Consider the following 22,869-nt stretch of genomic DNA (forward strand, 5'->3'; position numbering starts at 1 on the left):
GACCTCTCACTGTCAGGAAAATAACTGAATTCATAGTCTTAATATAATGAGCATATGAAATATTAAGACATGATAAATCACTATCATCATTCTTTTCTGAGTGACCACACCCACAACTATAGCATTTGTTTTGGGAATAGAAGTACTCACTCTCTTGGGCTCCAGGGTAGAAACATTTCATGTGCATTTAAAATCACTTCATTACTAAAAAAAATTTTTGAATTTTTAACCAAAATAAAGGCCACCCGAACATAAAATATTAACACATTCACCATAACACCATATTTTAAAAGATGGTAATTTAGTTTATACTCATTTTATAATTAAGATATAAGTTAATGAATTATACCATAAAGGATTCTTCACAAAATGTTACTGCCCAGTGCATGTTTTACAAACATTTGACAATTCAATGAAGAGTATTAACATTCACATATGTAATCAAGAGTTTACAAATGTACAAAACTTTGGGTAACAAACACTTTAAACTTATTTTTCAAACATTCAATTAGCTCATTCCCCCAACAGTGTTTGATTATAAAGAAGCACAAGAGATTACTAACTGGAAACCATAAAAAACAAGGCAGGGGAGGCAAACAGACTTGAGAACATAAACAACTATCCAAACAATTTTGTCAACAGTAAGAGACAAAGAAATCAAATAGCTTTTGTAATATAAAAGCAAACAAATTCATATAATTAATTAGGTGAACATTATAGAGTATATGATATTTATTTTCTCTACATAAGTTTGCATACCTTAAATTTAATGTAAAACATCATGTTTCACCATGTTAGTTGAAGAATAGCATACACGAAGGTCTTGGTGACTCTAGATGTAATGGAATGAATATTTAAATAGGCCCCAAAGATCATATCAAGTCTTTATTTGGTCACTACTGTTTTAATGCTTTAGTGTGTTTCTTTATTCATTAGACTAAGCCAATTTTGGAAATAAAATCCATAACCAAAACATATGCAATGTAGCTTTTACTGAAAAATAGCATATCTTTAATGTCATTAAAATAATAATTATGATTAAACAAAAATTACTGCAACTCATGTATAGTAAACTTACACAGCAGTATTTTAAAAGTTTTGTATGATGTGTTTGCATGGCAATAAAATATATTTGGGTACTGAGAGTAAAATGTGCTTGAGTATGAATAAAAGAAATTTCTATTTAGCACTGGATTATGCTTTGACCAGTGGATTTGTCCTAATATTTTATATCAGAAACATGTTCACAATTCACCAGCTGTAGTCTTGACTAGTTAAGGAATGACAGTATTTGATCCTGGTCCATCTACTACTTCCTTCCTTGGCTTAGTATCTTCACTTTGAGATGAGGCACTTTGTGCCCAGGAATGTGGGATTGCACATTTGCTAAAATTTTCCACTGGTAGTAGAACAACTGTACTAAATTAACAAAGATGAGGGTATCTTCATTTAGAAAACAATGCATATAAATGTAGAATTATAATTTTACAGTCACAACGCAAGTTCCAGCTCTTCCTAAGCACAGTGGAGCAACCTAAAGGAAACAAAGAGAAGTAAGTGTTGGATTTGGGTTAAAATGTCAACAATACTACACGGTTGGTGAAATAGTGAGATACTCTGTACTTGTTGACAAGAACCTGCTCCTCTTACCTGTTACCCCAGCCCTACTGCTGGCCTGGTCCCTTGTCCAAACCCTACTCTTGACTAAGTCATTTTGTGTATATTATATAGTGTTAACTTCTCTTCAAAAGTGATTTTTTTAATGGCTTAGGAACTACTTTACATGAAAAACGAACTTTTGCCCAAACTCCTGCACAATAGGAATATTAAAAAAAGCTTAAAGTAACTTTGTGACTAATACGTAGAAACTATCAAGTATTATGTATAGGGGGCCTCTCACAGCCATGGCATCTCAGAGAGAGTACACGAAGTACTACTATATGCCTAGTGATCTCAAATAAATCCCCCACATGCATGACTGAAATGACAAACCCATTCTACTGCTTTTCAGCAGAGCAAATAAAGAATAATACCACTCATCCAACTCCCTGGGAGTGGAAACAAACCCAGTGAATAAGCTCTCTGACTGTAAGATAGGGTGACAGGTGCCAGAGACATGAATATCATTTTATGGATAAGGAAAAGTCTTAAAATTTATACTTATTGTGTTTTTAAAATATACCCTAGGAATCAGACAATTCATAGCTGAAATGTGTAGACAAAAATAAGTTTTTGAAGAAGTAGTCTGAATACAGTTAAGAATTTATGCATTTGATCTGACAAAGTTGTAATTTGGGAGTGGAAGTGACTAATGCAAAATACTAAGAAAGTCTGTTTTGTTCTTATGAATATTAAGGTATAAAACAAAGTGTTTCTATCAAATCCAGAACAATCAGTTTGATTCAATCCCTAACCTTTCACCAACAAGTGGATTTTAAGAACAGATCAGGCTTTCCCTGTGTAAGAATTCTCAGTTGTTTCCCACTGGAATCAGCTATTCTGATCACTGTTACATGTTTGTGAAAAGTCATGTTGGCTATTTGAAAACTACGTCTACTTACAGTATTTTTAGAAGTAGTAACTTCTACTTAAAGAATTTAAATATAAATGTCAGTTTGTAATTAGCAGCTTTTCTCAAAGAACCAAAGTCTCTACACTGTGACTAGATAATATATGACAACTAGCTAGAATGTTTAGAGAATTTATTAAATATAGTGTGTTCATGCTTATGCTCAAGGCTGGTAGAAGGAGTGGGTGGTGGCTTAAGAATTTGTAACTTCATTTCTGCCCCACATGAACACTCTCTTGTCCATACATTACAACACTGAAAGAAAAACATTTATTTTTCAGATACTATGGTTACAAGTAAGTTCTTTAAAATAGTAATTAGAGGCAGCACGTAAAAAAAATAGCTGTACAGTCAAAGATTATTGACTTTGATATCGAGTGATTTAGCATGAAGTATTAATTATCTGTAATTACAAGCCTGAAATACTGGCCAGTAGAGTTTTATAACTGGCCTAATCGCTTAAATCTCAAAAAGAGACGCTTTTTCTTTCTGGGCTCCTTGACTCACTCACACTTATGTCTGTCACAGAGCAAGGCTGAGGGTAATCATGTAATTTCTAAGGAAATCCTGAGCTCTAATTCAAGTCCTCAGTCTTATCCCTCACACCCTCTACTGAGTAGTGCCACTTAATTAAGAAATGAGATCAAGGTTATAAACTCTAAGTCCCTTTCTTCTACCCCTCTCTTCACTTAAAAACTCCCTGCACCTTTCCATTCTCATCTTTTCTTCAAGCCTTGCAGTAAGTCTGACCAGATAAAGATGATGATCAGTCTTTGTTCTCAATTCTGTTTCCAGCCTTCTTTCAGGAAGATTCTCTTGCGTTTTATTTTTCTTTCTAGCATCTGGAGCCTCTCTCTACCCTCTTATCATCTTCACTGTGGAAAAAAAATCCTACAGTCAGACTGTAATTCTACCCTTCATTTGCTACATGGTGTGGGGTTAGCTATGCTACTTAAAACTGTGTTTTAGATTCTTCATCTTGTACAGTGAGGGACATACTCATACTTAATCTTATGGGGCTGTGTGAAGATTAAGTACATTCTTAAATGTAAAATGCTTAGAACAGATCCTGGAACATAAAATGTGCATAATATCAACTATCAACATCATCTTAAAATTGGATGCCCTCCCACTCCCACATTATCTTCTTCTCTTTACTTTTTCAACTGTGTAGTGGCTTCTGCTTCTATCATATTCTCACAGGGCCCCACAGCCTGGTGAATGACAAATGGTCTTCATTCTTCCTTCTACTGTTGAAATACCCTCTCTTCCTCATAAACATCCTTTTCTGTTGACTTCTGATCACTCTTGTGCTGTGTTCTTTACAGGTGACACTCAACCCAAGAAGTGTGAGTATAAAGAGCGGCTGACAGGATGCGGTAGTCCCTAGAATGCATCTATACCTAACAGTTCAAGCCCTGGAACTGAGGCAGTCTTGTAAATGTTTTCCTTTCATCCAGTTTTCATTTCCCTGTGCCTGACCCAACTCACCCTGGACCCAAGTGCATGCCTTGCTTGGGTGAAATCTCTGCTAGCTTCTTACCAAATTCTCTAGTGGACTTCAAAGGTCTCCATTTGGGCTCCACCTTTCCCCTCTGAGAAGAACTCTTCTCAAGAACAGATCCTTACAGCCAGCCACACTTGTACATGTCTTGCATTTTCTTTCATGTTTTCTTACACAATTTCTCTTCTCTTTCTCTCACTTTTGAATTGGATCATTTCACTAATGCTTATTTAAATCCTACTTCTTTCTCACTAAAGCTTTCTCAACAACCACCTTCTTCTTTCTCTCTGAAGAGCACTACCAATCACATCATCTTGTGGGTTCTCCCCTTGCACAGATAGATCTCACCGAGTAAGTTCTGTGGCAGTAGGGATTCTTCTAAGTTTTGTTTTTTCTTGAAAATACTTAGTATTACTCTTTTTATGCGAGAAAAAAACCTTGGTTTTCCCACATAGAAAATATTTACTGAGTATTTTTTATGTATCAGATACTGAATTAGGTATTACAAGCACAAAATTCCTTATTCTGGTCTTGGTGATGATGGAAGCAAAGCTCTCTAAAGCTCATTTGTACAAGTGTTGGGCCATCCCAGAAATGTTTGCCAGGCAAGTGTCTTACATGTTGATGTAAATCAGGGATACCACCTTCATTAGGTTATGACCAGAAATTTAATATATTAAAAACTATTGCCCATGTACCATACATGGGTAAACTGTCAAAGCTTCTCTGACCACTAACTTTTCTGCTTCTTTTCCACAATCCCCTACTTCTCCGTTATGGCCTTCCTATGATGGTGCCAGCTCTATCAATGCTGGAACATTTTATCAAGCAAATGAATCAATTGTTGATTTCTCTGAGTATTAACCTGTACTTCAAAGGTAATTCTGGACTTTATACTATAATAATGAAAGACTATCTCTTGTTTTCTCATACTTTGGAGATGACTTTATCATATTTATATGGTACAGTCAATATTGGATAAAATGGAGAGGTTGTACTTTACAAAAAGAGTTCTTCTCATAAAAAGAGTAAGTTTGGTAATCAAAAATGAAAGAGCATACCTGGGTCCACTCGTTTGTCTGGGGATCGTAAGCCTCCACTGTATTAAGGTAAGTCTGTCCATCATACCCCCCAACGGCATACAGTTTATCTCCAAGTAAGCAGACCCCCACTGCATCTCTGCTAATGCTCATAGATGCCACTGCAGTCCACATATCTGTTTTGGGATCATATCTGAAAGAAAATTTCAGAACTAGAGCTGATATTGTCCTTGTAATATTTTATGTAAAAAGTTTTGTTCTTCAAGTCTTTTTCTTATTATCTGCTGTCTACATACAACACACCTGAACACATTTAAGAGAAAAAGGCAAATATTTTCCTAAAAACTTTTAACTTACCATATTACACTTTCATTTAGCAAATGTACAACATTGGAGTTAAAGGAGACAATGTAAAAAAAATACTAAGAACTGCTTCAAGGTTTTAGATTGCCTTTTGAGAATGTGGGGAAATTAAATTAAGCTCTACGTAAGATGATGTATAGCCTCAATCACTGTATGTCCTCCCTTGGACGTTTGTGTTCTTTTATGAGGCATCTTAAGTAGAATTGTCCAAAGTTGTCTACGAGCAGGTACTTCATGCTAAGATGACCAGTGTTGCTTCTGATGTCTCTTTTGGTATCCGTTTTTCCCTGGATGCAGTACTACAGCAAGCTCATATAAGGCAAAATCTACAATGACTTCCATATTTCTATCCTGAATTACAACATCTAAAAAACAGTCTGAATTGTTTTCTCCCCAGTGCATGTGAAATGCAGGTATAATTTGTTTTCTCAGAAAAAAAAAAATCAAGTCTGCTTATTACTATACAGGGAGTGCTCACTATCATGAACAAACCTTGATTTTTCTTTTTTACAAATTCAGGATTAATTTTTTATTAGATTTTCTTTCTTTCTTTCTTTTTTTTTTTCTTCCTTTTTTTGGGTACTGGGAATTGAACTCGGGACTTGTGCTTGCCAGGCAGGTGCTGTACCACTGAGCTACACCCTTGGCCCTAGATTTTTCTTTGTATCCCTGCATCATTTACAACTTATTAAATAAGTCATACTAATCTAAAAAAAATCTAGTATGTCCAGTTCTCTCATTAACATCTTATTTCTCTTTGAAATCCAAAATCCTTAATGCTGTCTCAAGACTACACGGCCTGCCTCACCCGCTTCACCTCCTGCCCTGACTCCCTTCACCTCCTGCTCCTTACGCTATCACTTTGTTCTCTGGCCACAGCGGCTATCTTTCCGTTTCTGGTATGAGCCATATTCTTGTCTGCTTTGAGTATCAGATGTATGTCTACTGATTCTACCTCCAAAACACGTAAATTCTCTCCATTCCTTGAACTAGATTGAACATATTAGACAGGAACCCGACCTACCAACTAAATCGTCCACGGCTTATTAGGCTCTCTACTTGGCCCCAGAATGGTTTCCTGAGGTCAGTAGGGATGACTTGGTTAACCTTTTAAGACTTATCATTAGTTTTTTATTTTATTATTTTACATTATTTCACTTTATATCAAAATGGGTCAGATACATCTCTATCCTTTTCACTTCTTACTCAGGTTCTAGCCCTCAATTTGTTCTCTCTGAAATTCATCAAGCTCCTTTACTTTTATTAGGTGCAGTGTCCTGAACAAAATATGTACGCAGTAACTATTGGCCTTAGGGTTCAATTAATAAATCACGCAACTGAGGCTAAGGGAAAGTAGGCACTAATGATGAGAGGAGACTCTGAGTAGTCAGTTGGGAGACAGAGAGACCTCTAGGGAACCACTATGCATAGGATGGCTCAGTGAAGAGCCGTTCACTTATCTTGAGATTATAGACTTATATTCATTTGTTGTGTTGCTCCTTGTTTCCTCCACAGGAAATTACCTCTCCACACAGTCTGAGAGTCTGGAAGTCAAGTTGGATGCGGGGGCATCATGTCCTCCTATAGCATATAGCAATCCATTCCAGGTGGTTACTCCGACACCACCTCTCCTTTTTGACATCTGTGCACACAGTGTCCATTTATTAGTATGAGGATCAAAGCATTCTACTGATTTGAGACAAGAACTTCCATCACGACCACCAACTGCATAAAGTCTGTAAATGGAACAAATGGAATGTTAAGAAACAGTGCTATTATGCTTAAGGCAGAGGGTACTGTTAGGATACTGCACTGAGTGTTAGGTACCAGTGAGCATATGGCACGCTGGCATTTATGTGCCATTAAGAAAGAAGATGTGGTACTAATTAAATGATACATATAAATATATATCTCACTGGCTATATGATGTGCTATAATTAGAGATGTTAAAATGTACCATAGAATAGATAAGACATATACTGGTATGAGCATGGAAATCTTTTTATTGTTTTGTTTTTTTGAGACCAGGTCTCACTGTGTACAGTAGTTCAGGCTGGCCTGAAACTATTTCTCAGATGAAGGATTAATGTCCAGAATATATAAAGAACTCAAAAAAAAAAAAAAAATCAGACCACTTAGTCAAGAAATGGACAATTGAAATGAATAGATGCTTCTCAGAGGAAGAAATACAAATGGCCAACAAATATATGAAAAAATGTTCAACATCTCTGGTCATTACAGAATTGCAAATTAAAACAATGTGAAGATTCCATCTTACCCCCAAAACTGGCTATCATTGAGAATGGCTAGGTATAGTGGGACATACCTATAATCCCAGCACTCAGGGGAGTGCAGGAAGATTGCTGTAAGTCTGAGGCCAACCTGGGCTACATAGTGAGATCAATGCCAGCCTAAACTACACAGTGAGACCTTGTCTCAAGAAAACAAACAAAAAAAGAAGAAAGAAAGAAAGATCAAACATAACAAATGTTGTGCTGTGGTGAAAAAAAGAACCCTTATACATTGTTGGTAAAAATGTAAACTAATAGAACCATTATGGTAATCAGTATGGAGATTTCTCAAAGAACTAAAATTAGAAATTCCATATGACTCAGCTATCTCCTTGACAGGTATCTTCCTCAGACAGCTTAAGATATCAGACTACAGCAGCACAATACATAATAGCTAAATACTACACAGAAATGATAAGGGGAATAGCAGCACAATTCATAATAGCTAAATACTGGAAGTAGCCTGTATACCCATGAACAGATGACCAGAGAAAGTGGAATCTACACATAATAGAAGACTACTTGGACATAAAGAACGATAAATCTGAGACATTTGTAGGAAAGTGGATGCCCTTGGAAAATATGTTGAGTGAAATAAACCAGACACACAAGCTTAAATACCATATGGTATTCCTCATTTGAGCAAAGCAAAGTACAAGCAAGGAGAATAATAAAGGATGGATAAAAGCAGACAAAGGGGTGGATCTCTTGCAAATGGGATGGAGTTCAAGAGATCAAGGGGGAGGGGGAGGGGAAGGGGAAATAAATAGAATAAGGATATGCTAGGTACAGGAACTTAATAACCTCAACAAATGTACACACTACATGAAATGAACATTAGCTAAGATTAATAATATCAACAGGAATGAAAATGATAAGGGGAATTAGAGGAGGGAAGGGAAAGGGATTAAAAAAACAAGGTGTATTATGTAGGTGTACCCACTTCTCAAGATGATTGTGAATGTGTGTATTGCAAATATGTACAAATAAAAGTAAAAAAATGAACAAAACACTCATTATGTAGGCAAAGTTGGCCTTGAACTTGTGGTGACCCTGCTGCCTCAGCCTCCCTGAGTGCTAGCAATACATGTGTGTGCCACCATGCCCAGTTCCACAGTGTGAACTCCTGAACCACACTCTGCTTTGTATTCTGCTCCCACCACTTAGTCTGTGACTATGGATGGGTCACCGCCACCTCCTGAATTTCACCATCCATAAGTCCTATCTCATAAGATTATTGATTATTAATTAAGGTATGTGAACAGTCCTGGGTATGTGGTAAGCAGGACAAAGCCTATCCTTGTGTTCTTTCAGAATATAGCAATTTTACTCCTATTTTAAAAAAAAAGATGTTATTTTAAGTTTTTTTTAAATCAAAGCACTTCTCTATGTAATAATCAATTTGGTTTCCTGCATTTTATTTTATTAATTAATTTAATTATTCATCTTTTTTGATACAGGGTCTCACTGTGTAGTCCAGGCTGGTCTTGAACTCACTATGTGGCCCAGGCTGGTCTCGAACTCACAGCAATCCTTCGACCTCAGCCTCCCAAGTGCTAGGATTACAGGTGTGCACCACCACGCCCAGCTGTTTACTGTATTCTAAATGGAGCTTGAAGCATTTTCTTACTTTCCACTCAGAACTGCCACCCCTACTGTGCTCCTGGGTGTGGACATAGTGGCAACAAAGTTCCACTGGCGAGCCTGTGGATCCCATCTTTCCACTGTGTTCAGGTAGCTCCAGCCATCGTGCCCCCCGACTGCGTACATGGGGCCTTCCAGCACAGCCACGCCTGCAAGGAGAAAGAAGAGGCCATGACCTAAGGCCTGCTGCTTGTCTCAAAACTCGTATTTTAATTGAAACAGAAGTACAATGTACCTTAAACACACAAATGTTACCATGAAAAAGCTTATGCTATAGAAATCGTGGTCAGATAATTAAAAATATTTGTCATTCATGCATAACCCAGCCAACATATTACTTATGTGTTATATATTGTGTCCCACCTACACTATCAGAGATTTTATGTGCATATATGTATGACTATATAAATATACATGTTTTATCGCTCCTATAAGAGATCCTAACCAAAAGGCTAGAAAAAAATGTGTCCATCTAACCAAACCCCTTAAATAACAGTTTTGAAGAAAAGTTTAGCAGCAGAAGCATTTTCTCAAATGAAATCTTCATATAATTCTCCCATAGGAAGAGATAAAAGGAGTATTTCTTAAAACTTTATAAATTCAAATTTATAACATTTATTACAGAGTAAAAACGAGGATGTTAGCTGGGTGTGGTGGCACACACCTGTAATCCCAGCACCTGGGAGGCTGAGGCAGGAGGATCATTGAGAGTTCGAGACCAGCCTGGGCTACAAAGTGAGCTCCAGGCCAGCCTGAACTGCATAGTGAGACCCTGTCTCAAAAAGACAAAAAACCCCTCAAAAAACCAAAAGAACGAGGATATTTTGAATGAATGAAGCAAAAGTTTCAAATTAGTACTTAATTAGTAGAGTCTGGCCTACTGATTGACCACCTCTGAACTTATTGCAGTTCAATGTCTTTTGCGTGGCACTAGACTAAGGATAGTATTTCATACACAAGCTAATGTACAAAACTAGCTGGACTTAATGAGCAATTACATTCTATACACTATAAAGATTTACTCTAAATTAGAATTAAGTTTCCTATTCTAAGGTGGGGCAGGGGAAGAATGCAGTTAAGTTACACTATCAACTCTAGATTTTACAGTAAACCGAAATTTTTACGTCATATTCATCCTTAAGACCCTAGCTAAAATCCACACTTTCCATCCCTCTCTTATGATGACTTTCCAAATTCCTAACTGCAACTATCTAAATTTTCCCCAAACTGTGATAAATTGATAAAATAGCCAACAACTGTTTCTTCTCTGAATTTTTATCTCTTTGCATTGTGACTGTACAGCTCCTTTCATGAAAAACTGGTATCTGTTTCTCTGCTTACTGAATCTGAGCTTGCTTGTGTGGCTTGTTTGGGCCAGTGAGACATTAGCAAACATGAGGCGAGCCGAGGCTTGAAAGCTTGTGCCCTGGGACTTGTCTTCTCTTGCTGCTTTTGAAAACCTGTGCACCAACATGTGAAGGGAGACTGGGCTGGACTGCTGAGTGCTCAGAGGCATATAGCTCTGCTGCCGAGGCCAACAGCCTGCTCGGCTCTGAGACATATGGATAAGCCCATCCTAGATCATCCAGTAATCAGCCACCCCATCACAGATTCCTGAGGACCCAGCGGAGATCATCACCCAAGGCAGTCAAGACAAAAGAACTGCCCGGCTGACCCACAGACGTATGAGCCAGACAGATGGTCAGTGCTTTAAGGGTCTGCATTTTAGATTGGTTTATTACATAGTGAAAGTTGGGTCATACACATTCATTTCAAGTCTCACCTAATTTTATACCTAGCTCCTTCATTCTCATCCACCAATATGTTTTTGTATTTCACTAAGAAAAGAGCGGTCCCTAAATTCTCTTCCATGCTTCTTAGAAAGCACTACCACCAGTTCTCTGAGGGTCAACATACTGTTTCCCTCAACTGTGTAATCTACAGAACAAAAACCAGGGCACACAGTACATGCCAATCCATGTCTGCTCAGTGAATTACTGGCTGAAAAAAGGGAAAGTCTCTATTAATTTTTTCTGGTACCGGGAATCAAACTCAGGACCTTCACTTGCAAGGCAGGCACCTGTACTACTGAGCTATATCCCTGGCCCTCAATTACATTTCTGTGCCATCTCAAAGTTTTTCTGAATTTTTATTCAAATCTGCTTAAAAACCAGGATACTAGACATTTCTGCATATATATATATATTCATTCTCCATTCATAGTAATGTTAATGATTTTTAAATAAGCATCTGAAATAACACCAATTGCCAGCACAGAACACATATGTAAAAAAGTGGCTTGTCAGACCACGTTACTCTGAAACCCTTAGATATACACATTTATGTACATGCCCGTTTTCTCTGCTTCTGCTTCTCAGATAACAGGAGTGTGAGAAAGATGCTTGGTGCCTGAGCTGCTGACTCGGCTGCCACATCAGTCTTCTGCCTGGCACTGAACGTAAGCTGCTGTGGGAATGTGATACATGAGGTAACGAGTGAAGGTACACGGTTAAGACTTACCAAGGCCATGTCTATGTGTGGACATAGGCGGCATCACACTCCAAGTTTTTGTTTTGGGATTGTAACACTCTACAGTATTCAAAGTCTTCAGTCCATCTCTCCCTCCAACCACATACAGTTTGTCATCTAACACAGCAACTCCGAACTGCAGCCTCCTCCCATTCATAGTTGCCACAGGAGTCCACATATTTGTACGGAGATCATACTTTTCAATGCTTGTTGCTCCTTAATTGTAATATACAGAAATTATATAAATAAAAATTCCACCATGACGACAATTTCATGAAACTGTACATACAAAATTTAATTTTATTAGCATGGACAATAATGTTTTTACTGTGTCCTGTGAAATCGCTGCATGATCTTGCCCCCGCCACACGTTACCTCATCTCCTACCATTCTCTAGGACACACACCAGGTCCCAGTATTAAATGGTCAAGTGGGCAAAGATTATTTGTCAAAGGAAGCTGAGAAGCAACAGCCTGAACTGGGAGGGAAGGCAGGAGAGTTTAGTGTCTGAGAAGCCAAGTTAAAAGTTTATGGCAGGTAGCTCTGCTAATAGTATCAAATGCCACCGAGACAACTGAATAAGAGGAAGACTAAAAAGTACCACTGGATTTAGTTGCACGAGGTCTGTCATGGTTTGTGTATAGATGTCTCCTTAAGGCCTCATGTGGTTTCAGGGGTGGCTGGATCTAGAGTGTGTGATACTGGGATTAAGTGTGTGGTTATTAATTTAGCCCACTGATTGGTTTGGCATAGTTCTGGGTTTGGATAACGGGAAGGCCCACTCTGGGTGTAAGTGCTACCCGCAAGCAGGCATGTAGCCTGGATAGAATATAAGGGACGAAAAAAGGGTTGCTACCCTCACTTGTTACTTTGTTGTTCTGCTGCCTTCTGCCTGCCATAGACTACTTCTCCTTGTGATGCCCCTGTGCCATGCATCCTTGCTTTGGAGCCAGCCAACTGTGGGATGAACCCTCTACAATCTGTAAGCTGGAATAAATCTTTCCTCCTTTAACTTTGGGTGTTGGGTATTTTGTCTCAGCAGCAAGAAAAGTAACTAAGACAAGGTCACTGACAACTTTAGGAAGAGCTCCTCATTAGAGTGGCTGATACATGCTTGGGAGGAGAGAAAATGGAGATGTGGAGCACAGAGGATTCTTCTGAGAAGTTCTGCCACAATGGAAAAGAACTAGGAGTCACTAGATGGGTTGAGGGGGTTTTGTTTTACCTTTAAAATCGGAAAACCCTGAGCTGGCTTAGGGTTGACAGGAATGAAACTGAAAATACAGTGTGAGGTTCTGAGGAGGTAGGAAAGGACAGTATGTGAAGCACTGGCAGAGGGGAAGAGGGTGAGAACCACCACCTGTGGCAAGGAGGAAGACCAAAGGTCACCTCCTGTGGGAACTATGAATGAAGTAAGTTTAGGGAGTTTCTGATCAGCACGGGAGTTTTGACCTGCTCCATTTCTGACCTGGGCTGGTTCACCCCTCCTTAGGCAACCTGGTGGGCCCCTGCTCCCAGAAGGTCACAATACTGATGCCGAACTTAGCGTGGACACCTGATCGGCATAGCGCACGGCAGCCCAGAACTCCTGGACTCAAGTGATCCTCCCACCTCAGCCTCCCGAGTAGCTGCATGTGCCACCGTGCCCGGTGGGAGTTTCTGGTTGATGGTGTCGGTGTTAAAAAAAACTGGTTAATTCCTGAATTTTTTGGAGGGTGGTCCAACGTTTATTTTTCCAACAGGAAATGATTACTTATGTATACTTATTTAATTCATCTTAAGGAATTGGTATATATTGATACTACATCTTAATCAGAACATTTGTGTTCTCTTTATGAACTGAGACTAGCAGGGTTTTTTTAGAGCACCATCCCTAAAAAACCCAGCCTGTAATTACAAAGGGTTCAGTTAGAATCCTCTTCTCTTCTAAGCTTCTAATAGAATATGTAACTAGTGCTAGCTGTACAGTTATGAACACAATGAACATTCATTCTAAAGTATTTGATACATTAGGTAGTACTGCCCATCTCCTAACATTCAGAAATAGTTTTATTCTACCTATAGATATAGAATTCATTATTTTTTATTTACTTATTTTTTGGTACCAGGGATTGAACTCAGGACCTTGTGCTTGCCAAGCAGGTGGTTGTGCTGCTGAGCTATATCCCCAGCCCTTATTTACTCTTCTAAATCCTAAGTTATTTGGGATTGTTATCAAGTCTCTTTCCATCTGTGTATTCTTTCTAGTGCCAAACAGAATCCCTCCTACAAAGGTGTTTAAAATGTTTTAAATTTGAATAATCTTTCTTTATAATACTTTAGTTATAATGGAATTTTATTTATAAACTTAGATAATGGTATATAAGAATACAGTTAACTCATTACTCCAAATATAATCTTAAAAATCTTTGTCCTATCAAATTAATCAAATCAAATAAAAACTTCCATCAAATAAAAAGCTAATCATCTCTCTTCACTAGTAAGTTCAGGAAATATTTTTTCTTTTGGGTTTTAAGTTATTTCTTTGATATCTAGTTCATTAAGTAGTATCTCAGTGTTACGAACTGAAAAACTGTTGCTAATTCCAAACATAATACGTAAAATATTAAATATTAAAACAGCCACAAATTTGTATCATTAAAAATCCCAAACAGCCTAAAGGACAAAATTCTAATTGTAAAGTTCTATGTAAAAAGCACGGAATGCCCCTCATGTATATAGAAGGACTACCCTTTAAAAAGCAAGCACAAATGTTTTCTAAAATACTTTCTTAGTGGCTATTTAGAACCATTATCAGCTTATTTGTTGGACCTCATACTAAAAGACCAAGAGTGAATGAGCTGACTACCATCCAAGCAATGCAAACTGTTCATTATAAAGATAGTAGGAGTAGTAAGATAAATTAAGATAGCCCGAATAGGCTAGAAGGTCAGAGTATTTGAACATTAAGAAAGACTCACGCATAACATTGGCCAAAAAGCAAGGGCCAGATTACAGAATGTCTTGAAAGCCAGAATGAAGAATTTACACCTTACATGTTAAGAAATAAAAGTTGCTGGAGTTTGTGAGGAGTAGTGGCATGGTTAACTCAAGAGCTAATGGAGCAGAGAGTATGGTGGTCTGAGTTAAAATGCCTGTGTGAATCTTGATCCCATCGCTAATCAACTATGTGACCCTGAGTAAGTTACTTAGCTTCTTAAGTCTTGGTACCCTCAATGATAAAAGAAGGCAAGAGTAACATTCAGTTCTTGGAGAGTCTATAGTGGCTAGCACATGTTAACAACACAATGAATGCTATTTCCCCTAAGTTAACATGATCAAGATAGGTATGGTGACAGCATGCTATCACTGGAATTAGAAAACTAGTAGTAGAAATTTAAAGAATCAGGTATAAGACTCATGTGAAGGATGACCTGTAACTCATAATTTGAGATTTGAAAAGAGAATGGGAAGTCTTTCCTTTGGGTATGTAGTATCTGAGTTCCTTCTTGTGCTTGAGGACTTTGCCACTATGTTTAGGAGCCTGGACAGCAGGTGGGAACCCATGTACTAAAAGGCTGAAAGGACAGATATTTGTTCTCCCTGACCCTGGAAATCTAGTGCCTAGGACTGATCTAATTCTTGCACCTATGATTCAAAAAGTAAACTAGGAGTTATGAGAAAGGTCAGGAGATATAGTCCCCGCCCTTTTGCCAGCAGCCTTCCAATTTTGTTTTGTTTTGCTTTTTTGAGACAGGGTCTTGCTATGTAGTTCAGGCTGGCCTTGAACTCATGGCGATCCTCCTGCCTCAGCCTCCTGAGGGCTAGCATTACAAGTGTGTGCCACCACTCCTGGTTTTCCAACTTCTTATCTACTCAGATGAGCCAGAGTTGATACCCATTAAAGAAAACTGAATTATGAGTCCAAGTTCTCAAACTGGGTAACATAGAGAAGATTTGGATACAACAATTTTGAGGTGAGATGAAGCCTGAGTTGACTCAAAGTGAGAGTATAACATACAGATTAATACAGAGGTAACAGAAAGCCCTGAAAAAAATGGGTAAGATAAAAGGCAAGAAGAAGGGCTAGTAGTAATGACCGCAAGGTCTAGCACCATTTCCTGGCACATAGTAAACACTAAGTATTTGTAAATTATCTAGACCATGCAAAAATCTCTTAAAATGTTCAAATATTTGTACACTAACTCTAACCAACTATCTTACTTTATAAATTTCTGTTCCTTCCAATCATCAAGCTTATACCTAAAATTTAAGCAACTATAAATAAAGACTATGTTACCTATTACGTGGGATAAAACACAAATGGATGAATGCACACACACACATGCATACACAGAGTATTGTTTTTCCAAGTTCTCAAGTCAGACATAATCAGAGGATCAGAGATTTGGATCTATCGAGCTTGTGGTGAAAGCTGAATATAAAATAAACATTTTATACAAGTTGGAAATGTGAGAATAAAATCAAATCTGTATACAGATTCTAAGGTCTTTGCTTCCACGAACCTAAAAGTTAAGTAACAGTATAACAGTTTTAATTAGAACTCATAGCTTTATATTCTTTAAAGATACCACACGAGAGATACCTTTAAATGTGATTAATGATGCATCCAAGGCTTTACTCATACAAATAACTAAAAGAGATGGCAAAGAAAACCCTTCACTTACTTGACAAATACTTATCAACACTGTTTATGTACAAAGCATTGTTCCAGGCTCTTGGGTTATTATGGTACAAAACAAGATTCTGGCTTTTCTGGATCTTACTTAGAAAGAAGAGGTAGACAGATCAAAAACAAAGGTATCAGGAGCTAGGAAGAAACATCACTCAGAGGGAAGAGACAGAAAGTAGTAGGAAAAAGCAGTAGGCAAGAGGTGGCTCAGCAAGTTGATATCTAAAAGGAGATCTGAGTGAACAGTTTTGTTACTGGTAGACAGAGCATGACAGTAATAGAAAACATCTAATCAGTATCCCAGATATAGGGTATGTTTGCCGTATCAGATGAATAAGAAGGTCAGTGGAGCTAGAACAGAGGGAGAAAAGGAAGCAGAATGAGCAGAAGTGAGAGAGGCACTGTCGGGATGGTAATGGTTAGTGCTGGGAATATAGGCAAAGGGGAAATCAGTGTATACTGAGAAGTAATACAAAGAAAGTGCCTAGGGTAACACCTGGTAGCCAGTAGATAATTATATGTGCTCTTCATTGCTATTATTTTTTATCATTAGTAATAAACTGTTTCCAAGAATGGTGAAGAAAGAGAAAAAAGAATGGCAAAAAAAAAAAAAATTCCCAGATACCTTGAGCCAGATTTCCCATGTTTATGCTTTACTGTATTTTCTATGTATTCCTGTACTTTTTCCTGAACTGTTTAAGAGCAAGTTGTAGACACAACATGGACCTTATACCCCTAAACACACAGTTCAGTCTGTCTTCCTCAGAATGAGAAATTCTCTAGCAAAACCACCCTATAACATCAAATCTAAAGTTAATTATTTTATAATGCTCTTATTTAATCTATAGACCTTTTTGGATCTTGTCATTTGTCTCAATTATAACTTTTATAGCCAAAGAAAAATCCAACACAATGCATTAGAATAGCTGACACGTCTCTTTATTCTCCTGTGACCTGGAAAAGTGTCTGAATTTTTTCCTTTAGTTTTGATTTCACAACACTGACATTTTTTAGTGCTACAGACAGACAAGTTATCTTGCAGTGTTTCTCAACTCAGACTTACTTCTTTTTATCCTCACGATTACATTCAGGTTATGCACTTCTGGCACCAATACCACAGAAGTGCTGCCGAGGTCTTCACACTGCATCCTATCAGAGGCATGTGCTGCTGCTCAGCCTCATCACCAGCAACTGATCATCAGGTTAAGCAGATGTGTGCTACTGTTCTCCATTGTAATGATACTATTCTACCCTTTGTAACTAATAAGCGTGTGGCTGGGAGACACTTCTGAGACTAATGATTCCTGACTGAATCAGGCATGACAGGCTAGGTAACCCTCATTTGAAATGCTTGGGACCAGAAGTGTTTCAGATTTTGGAATATTTGCACAGACTTCACTGGTTATGGGTCCTTAATCCAAAAACTGAAATTCTGAAATGCTCCAACATCTGAAATCTTTTAAACTTTATGTCTGCTTCAAAACTTTAATCTAATTTGGGAGCATTCTGGATTTCAGATTTTCAGGTCAGGAATATTCAACCTGCATTCTGATGGTTGCCAAATATTAAGTTTTTCTATTTGCGTCTTTCCTTCTGCATTTAGTAATGGCACTCCACAGTACGGAAGAGCTTTCCCTTCAACTTTTCTTATTTGTATTTGTGTGAACGCATGGAAATTTACTGATAAAGTAAGTTATAATCTTTTTCTATCATTATTTGTCTTAATTCCCAAATCACCCCGAAGGTAGACAGTGGCCCTACAAGCTGTTTTCTGTGTCTTTGGACCTGTCTCCAGGATTCCTTGAGCACCTCCTATATTTTTTTTTCCCCAGTACTGACATAAGAGTTTTTGGTAGTATATACCACTCATTAAAATTCCTTTTTTCCCTTGTCTCTTCAAATAAAAGATTATTCAATACCTTTTGTTGAATCCATTCCTCCAACTGCAAATAATGTACCAACAGTTGACTTTCTAGGTTTTGTCCGAGGACTTTGTAACATGGGTCGTCTCTCTGGTAATAAATGATACTTCATTGCTTCCATAATGAGTTTCTGACATTCTATGTCATCCCTAAAAAGTGCATTATTTTCCATATCTGCCAGGAACTAGAAAAGAATAGTAAGCATGTACATGAGTGGCCAAGAAAATAGAGTAAGTGATATAGTTTTTAAATGGAAATTCCAAATATTTTTTAAAAATTCAAGTCTGGGTATATTTTAAAATATACAACTTACAAGATTTACATTTTAAGTGTCAATGAAAAACAAAAACTGAAGAATACTCATGACTCTCTATTCTCTTAATAGTGTTTATCTTCTGAGTACTAGGAATATTTTCAAAATAATGTTTTTATTACTTTTCTATAATTTCTAGATTTTCTAAATTACTTTGTTTTTATAATTACACATAATTTTAGTTAAATAATAAGTAGGAGTTGACTAAACAGGCTGTACTTACCTGACTTCTCTAAACAACACCATCAAAAACAAAACTTAACCAATTTCTCAAGGGGCAAAGAACTTCATATGGTGATTATTCTAAGAAATACTAAAATCCCTACATTTCACTGAATACTATTTAATTTTATGTAAATGTAGGATATAGTTACATAAAGTTCTTTTACTAAGCATTTGCTTAATTGTATGTTTTGCTGCAGCTCAGCATTTTTTTTTCCCCCTGGTACCAGGAATCAAACTCACGACCTTGCGCTTGCCAGGCAGGCACTGCGCCGCTGAGCTACATCCCCAGCCTGCCATCTTAGCATTTTTATTTAACAAAATCTCATAAACATCTTTTCAAGTCTTCCTGAAAAGATACAGTTTTGATTTATTCTTTGTCATAACTGAGTAAGAGTTCATAGTGTACAGATATATACTAGTATTGTTTTTGCCATTTCCTTATTATGGACTTTAGATATTTTCTAGTCTGTACACACACACGCACACATACACACACACACACACACACACACACACACACACGCGCACATACATACCCATTTTTGTTTATTTGTTTTTTGCTAATAAAACCAAGTCTTCTACGGAAGTCTTTACATAGCAGTTTTACCTTTATGGGACAGATTTCTTGGAATTAAACTGCTCCCGGATAGATCGAAGAGTGTATATAAACAAAAGATATAAAAACTTCAGATTGCTTTCTAGACAGGCTGTGATAATTCACTTTTCATCTGTATGTTAAAAGTATAACATTGCCACCAAGAATATTAATTCTTTTTATTTTTGTCTATTATGACACATTTTTTCCTCAGTCTGAATTTTTCTAATGTGTGGGCATATTCCTTTTTTGTATTTTTGCCATTCATAATTTTTTTATCCCCCTTTGTCTCCCTCCTTTTTTCTATTAAGCTGTTCATTTTTGAAAAATTTAAGAGTTCTTTATAACACACACGCTAATCTTTTAATTTTCAACTGTAATTTTCTAGGTTTTTCATTTGTCTATTGAGGTTGCTTCAAAATACTTTCACATGCAAACCATTTTTATTTTTAGGCCATCAAGTAATGTGGCTTTTTATAACTTCTGAATTGCCAGTTCTGTTAGGAAGTCTTTTTTGCTTCAGTGTTTGGATGCAGCCTCCTGGAATATCTGGCAGGATTTTATTGCTTTATTTCTTTCATTCAGGCCATAGATCCATTTGAAATTAGGGTTGTTTTGAAATTAATTTTTTCTGTGTGTGTCTTTTTGAGACAGGGTCTCACTATACAATTCAGGCTGCCCTTAAACTCACTCTGTATCCCAGGCTGGGCCCTGAACTCACTTTGTAGCCCAGACTGGCCTCGAACTCACAGCAATCCTCCTGTTTCGGCCTCCTAAGTGCTGGGATGACAGGCGTGCGCCACCAGGCCTAGCCTGCAATGAATTTTTAAATAGAGTATGACAGAAGGACCCTTTTTGTTTTCCCTCAAATGGCCAATTCTGCACCAACACCATTTATTAAATAATCTGTTCCCATTTCCTCGTGAACTGAACCTTGGCCACATATTACATTCTCATAAATACACCTAAAGATATATAAGATCTATTTCTGGATTCTTCTGTTCTATTTATTTATCTCTATTCAAACACTATTTTATTACAGTGTGCTTATAGCATGTTCTGGTATGTGGTAAGTTTCCTGTCACTGTAAATTTTGTTTTCTTGGCTATTTTGGGACCTTTATTTTCCATATAAACTTAATATGTATTTATCTAACTTCATTCCATCATCTTGCTTCTCTTGGTGTTCTAATATAAACCACCTAAACTTCTTTATTACTTTTGGGAAAATTTATATTTTTTGACAGTCCTCTGTCCAAGAAGGCTTTCCAAGCTGGACGTGGTGGCACACACTTGTAATCCCGCCACTCAGGAGGCTGAGGCAAGAGGATCACTGTGAGTTCAAGGGCAACCTGAAATACATAGCAAGAGGCTGTCTCAAAAAAAAACAAGGCTTTCCACGTATATGACTTTCTTTATTAAATATATTCCTACATGTTTTACTATTTTTATTGTTACTGAGAATGCGTTTTTAAGTTTTCATTTTATACATTTTTTTGCTAGAAGAGAAAATCTTTTGATTATCTTATACTTCTATTTTAACCTACTATGTTAATATGACTGATTAAGCTTTAGCAGTTAAGCATACAGTCATAACTCTCAGCAAATAGGGATAGTCTGACATAATAATTAGGGTTATAAGGAGTTCCCTGTTTCTGGTTTGAGTTTATATATGGCATTATTGTTTCACTACTTAGGATAATAGTTTAATAGTTGTGGTAGTACTGGGTAACCCATCTATTTAGGCTCTCTCTATTTTATTTTAGAATTTTAAGTTAAGAATAGTTGCTGAATTTTTTCCAAAAGATGTATCTTTTATAAGTCTATTGATGTGGCCACATGGCTTCTCCCTTGTAAATTACTGATGTGATGATTACCTTGAAAGATTCCCTGACAATCATTTTTGTTTTCCTAGAGAAAGACTTTTCTGGTCATAGTGTGTTACCTTTTTGATATGCTGCTGGGTTGTACTTGATAATGTATTTCCTTATAATTTTATTAGGTATATTTTAAATAACATGATCCATTTCAAGTAAACAATTTTAGTACATTTACCAAGTTGTAAAGCTATTACTCATGAAACAGTTTCAAACATTTTCAACCCCTTAATTAGCTTTCATATGGTCATTTACTGTTAATCTTCACTCCCACCTTACCAATACCTCCCACAAACATTAATCTATCTGCAGATTTGCCTTTTCTGAACATTTTATGTAAACAAAATAATATACGGTCCCTTGTGTCTTGCTTTCCACTTAGTGTATTTTTTAAACATTGTAAATTATTTTTCTTTGTTTTCTGAAGTACTGGCGATTGAATCCAGGGCCTCAAATACACCAGGCAAGCGCTCTACCATTCAGCTACATCCCCAGGAATTTTTCTTTTGAAACAGATTTTCTTTTTCTTTTGAAACACTTTTTTTTTTTTTTTTTTGGTTTTTCTCCGGTACCGGGAACCGAACTCACGACCTTGCGCTTGCCAGGCAGGCACTTTGCCACTGAGCTAAATCCCCAGCCCCTTGAAACAAATTTCTTTTGAAATTTCTTCCTAAATCGCTCAGGCTGGGCTTGAACTTTTTTTTTTTTTCTTTTTCTTTTTTCGGTACTGGGAATTGAACTCAAGACCTCACGCTTGCTGGGCAGGCGCTGTGCCGCTGAGCTAAATCCCCAGCCCCTAGGCTTGAACTTTTAATCCTCTTGCCTCAGCCTGTGTATGGGAATAATTTACCACAACTGGCATAAATCATGTTCTTATTAGTGCATAGGAGTTATGCAGATTAATAGGTTTTGTTTTGGCAGATTCATTAATAATATAACATACTCAGATCATTTTCAGCCCCTGGTACCCTTCTTGCTTTCCTACCCTTCTCCACTGTGCTCCCTACTTCTTCTCAAACAAATAAACAAACCACCCCAAAACTTAAATAAGACACACGTCTCATGACCTCACTGGAGTGTAAACTGGTCTAAATAATCCTGTATCTTTCCTCAGGCATACAAAACATAATCATACTTGCCACACAAACTATTAGTGACTATGCATGGAGTTGACTCAGTCTGAATACCGATATTATTTCTTTTATAATTACTTTAGTCCTCTCGATATAAAAATATGTAAAGATGTAGCTGTCTTAAGAGATTTTGTAGTAACTACAATTTGAAATAAAATGTATTTCTTAGCATGTACAGTTTTTCAAATTTATT

The 22,869-nt window shown here is 37.1% G+C and overlaps 1 protein-coding gene across 1 annotated transcript in view; it reads right to left on the reverse strand.

The window, feature by feature from the left end:
• Positions 1 to 284: 284 nt before the first annotated feature.
• The window catches only part of Klhl5 (kelch-like family member 5), a 47,056-nt gene continuing 24,471 nt past the window's right edge, over positions 285 to 22,869 (reverse strand). The window contains exons 6-11 of the mRNA XM_005391987.2: positions 18,532 to 18,718; positions 11,932 to 12,156; positions 9,398 to 9,560; positions 7,000 to 7,212; positions 5,135 to 5,306; positions 285 to 1,534 (exon numbers count right to left, since the gene is read on the reverse strand). Coding sequence (XP_005392044.1) covers positions 1,478 to 1,534; positions 5,135 to 5,306; positions 7,000 to 7,212; positions 9,398 to 9,560; positions 11,932 to 12,156; positions 18,532 to 18,718 — 1,017 coding nt within the window. The 3' untranslated portion in view covers positions 285 to 1,477. The remainder of the gene's footprint in view (positions 1,535 to 5,134; positions 5,307 to 6,999; positions 7,213 to 9,397; positions 9,561 to 11,931; positions 12,157 to 18,531; positions 18,719 to 22,869) is intronic.

This window comes from Chinchilla lanigera, unplaced genomic scaffold, assembly GCF_000276665.1.
Source record: "Chinchilla lanigera isolate Chin_1 unplaced genomic scaffold, ChiLan1.0 scaffold00042, whole genome shotgun sequence".
Taxonomy (NCBI): domain Eukaryota; kingdom Metazoa; phylum Chordata; class Mammalia; order Rodentia; family Chinchillidae; genus Chinchilla; species Chinchilla lanigera.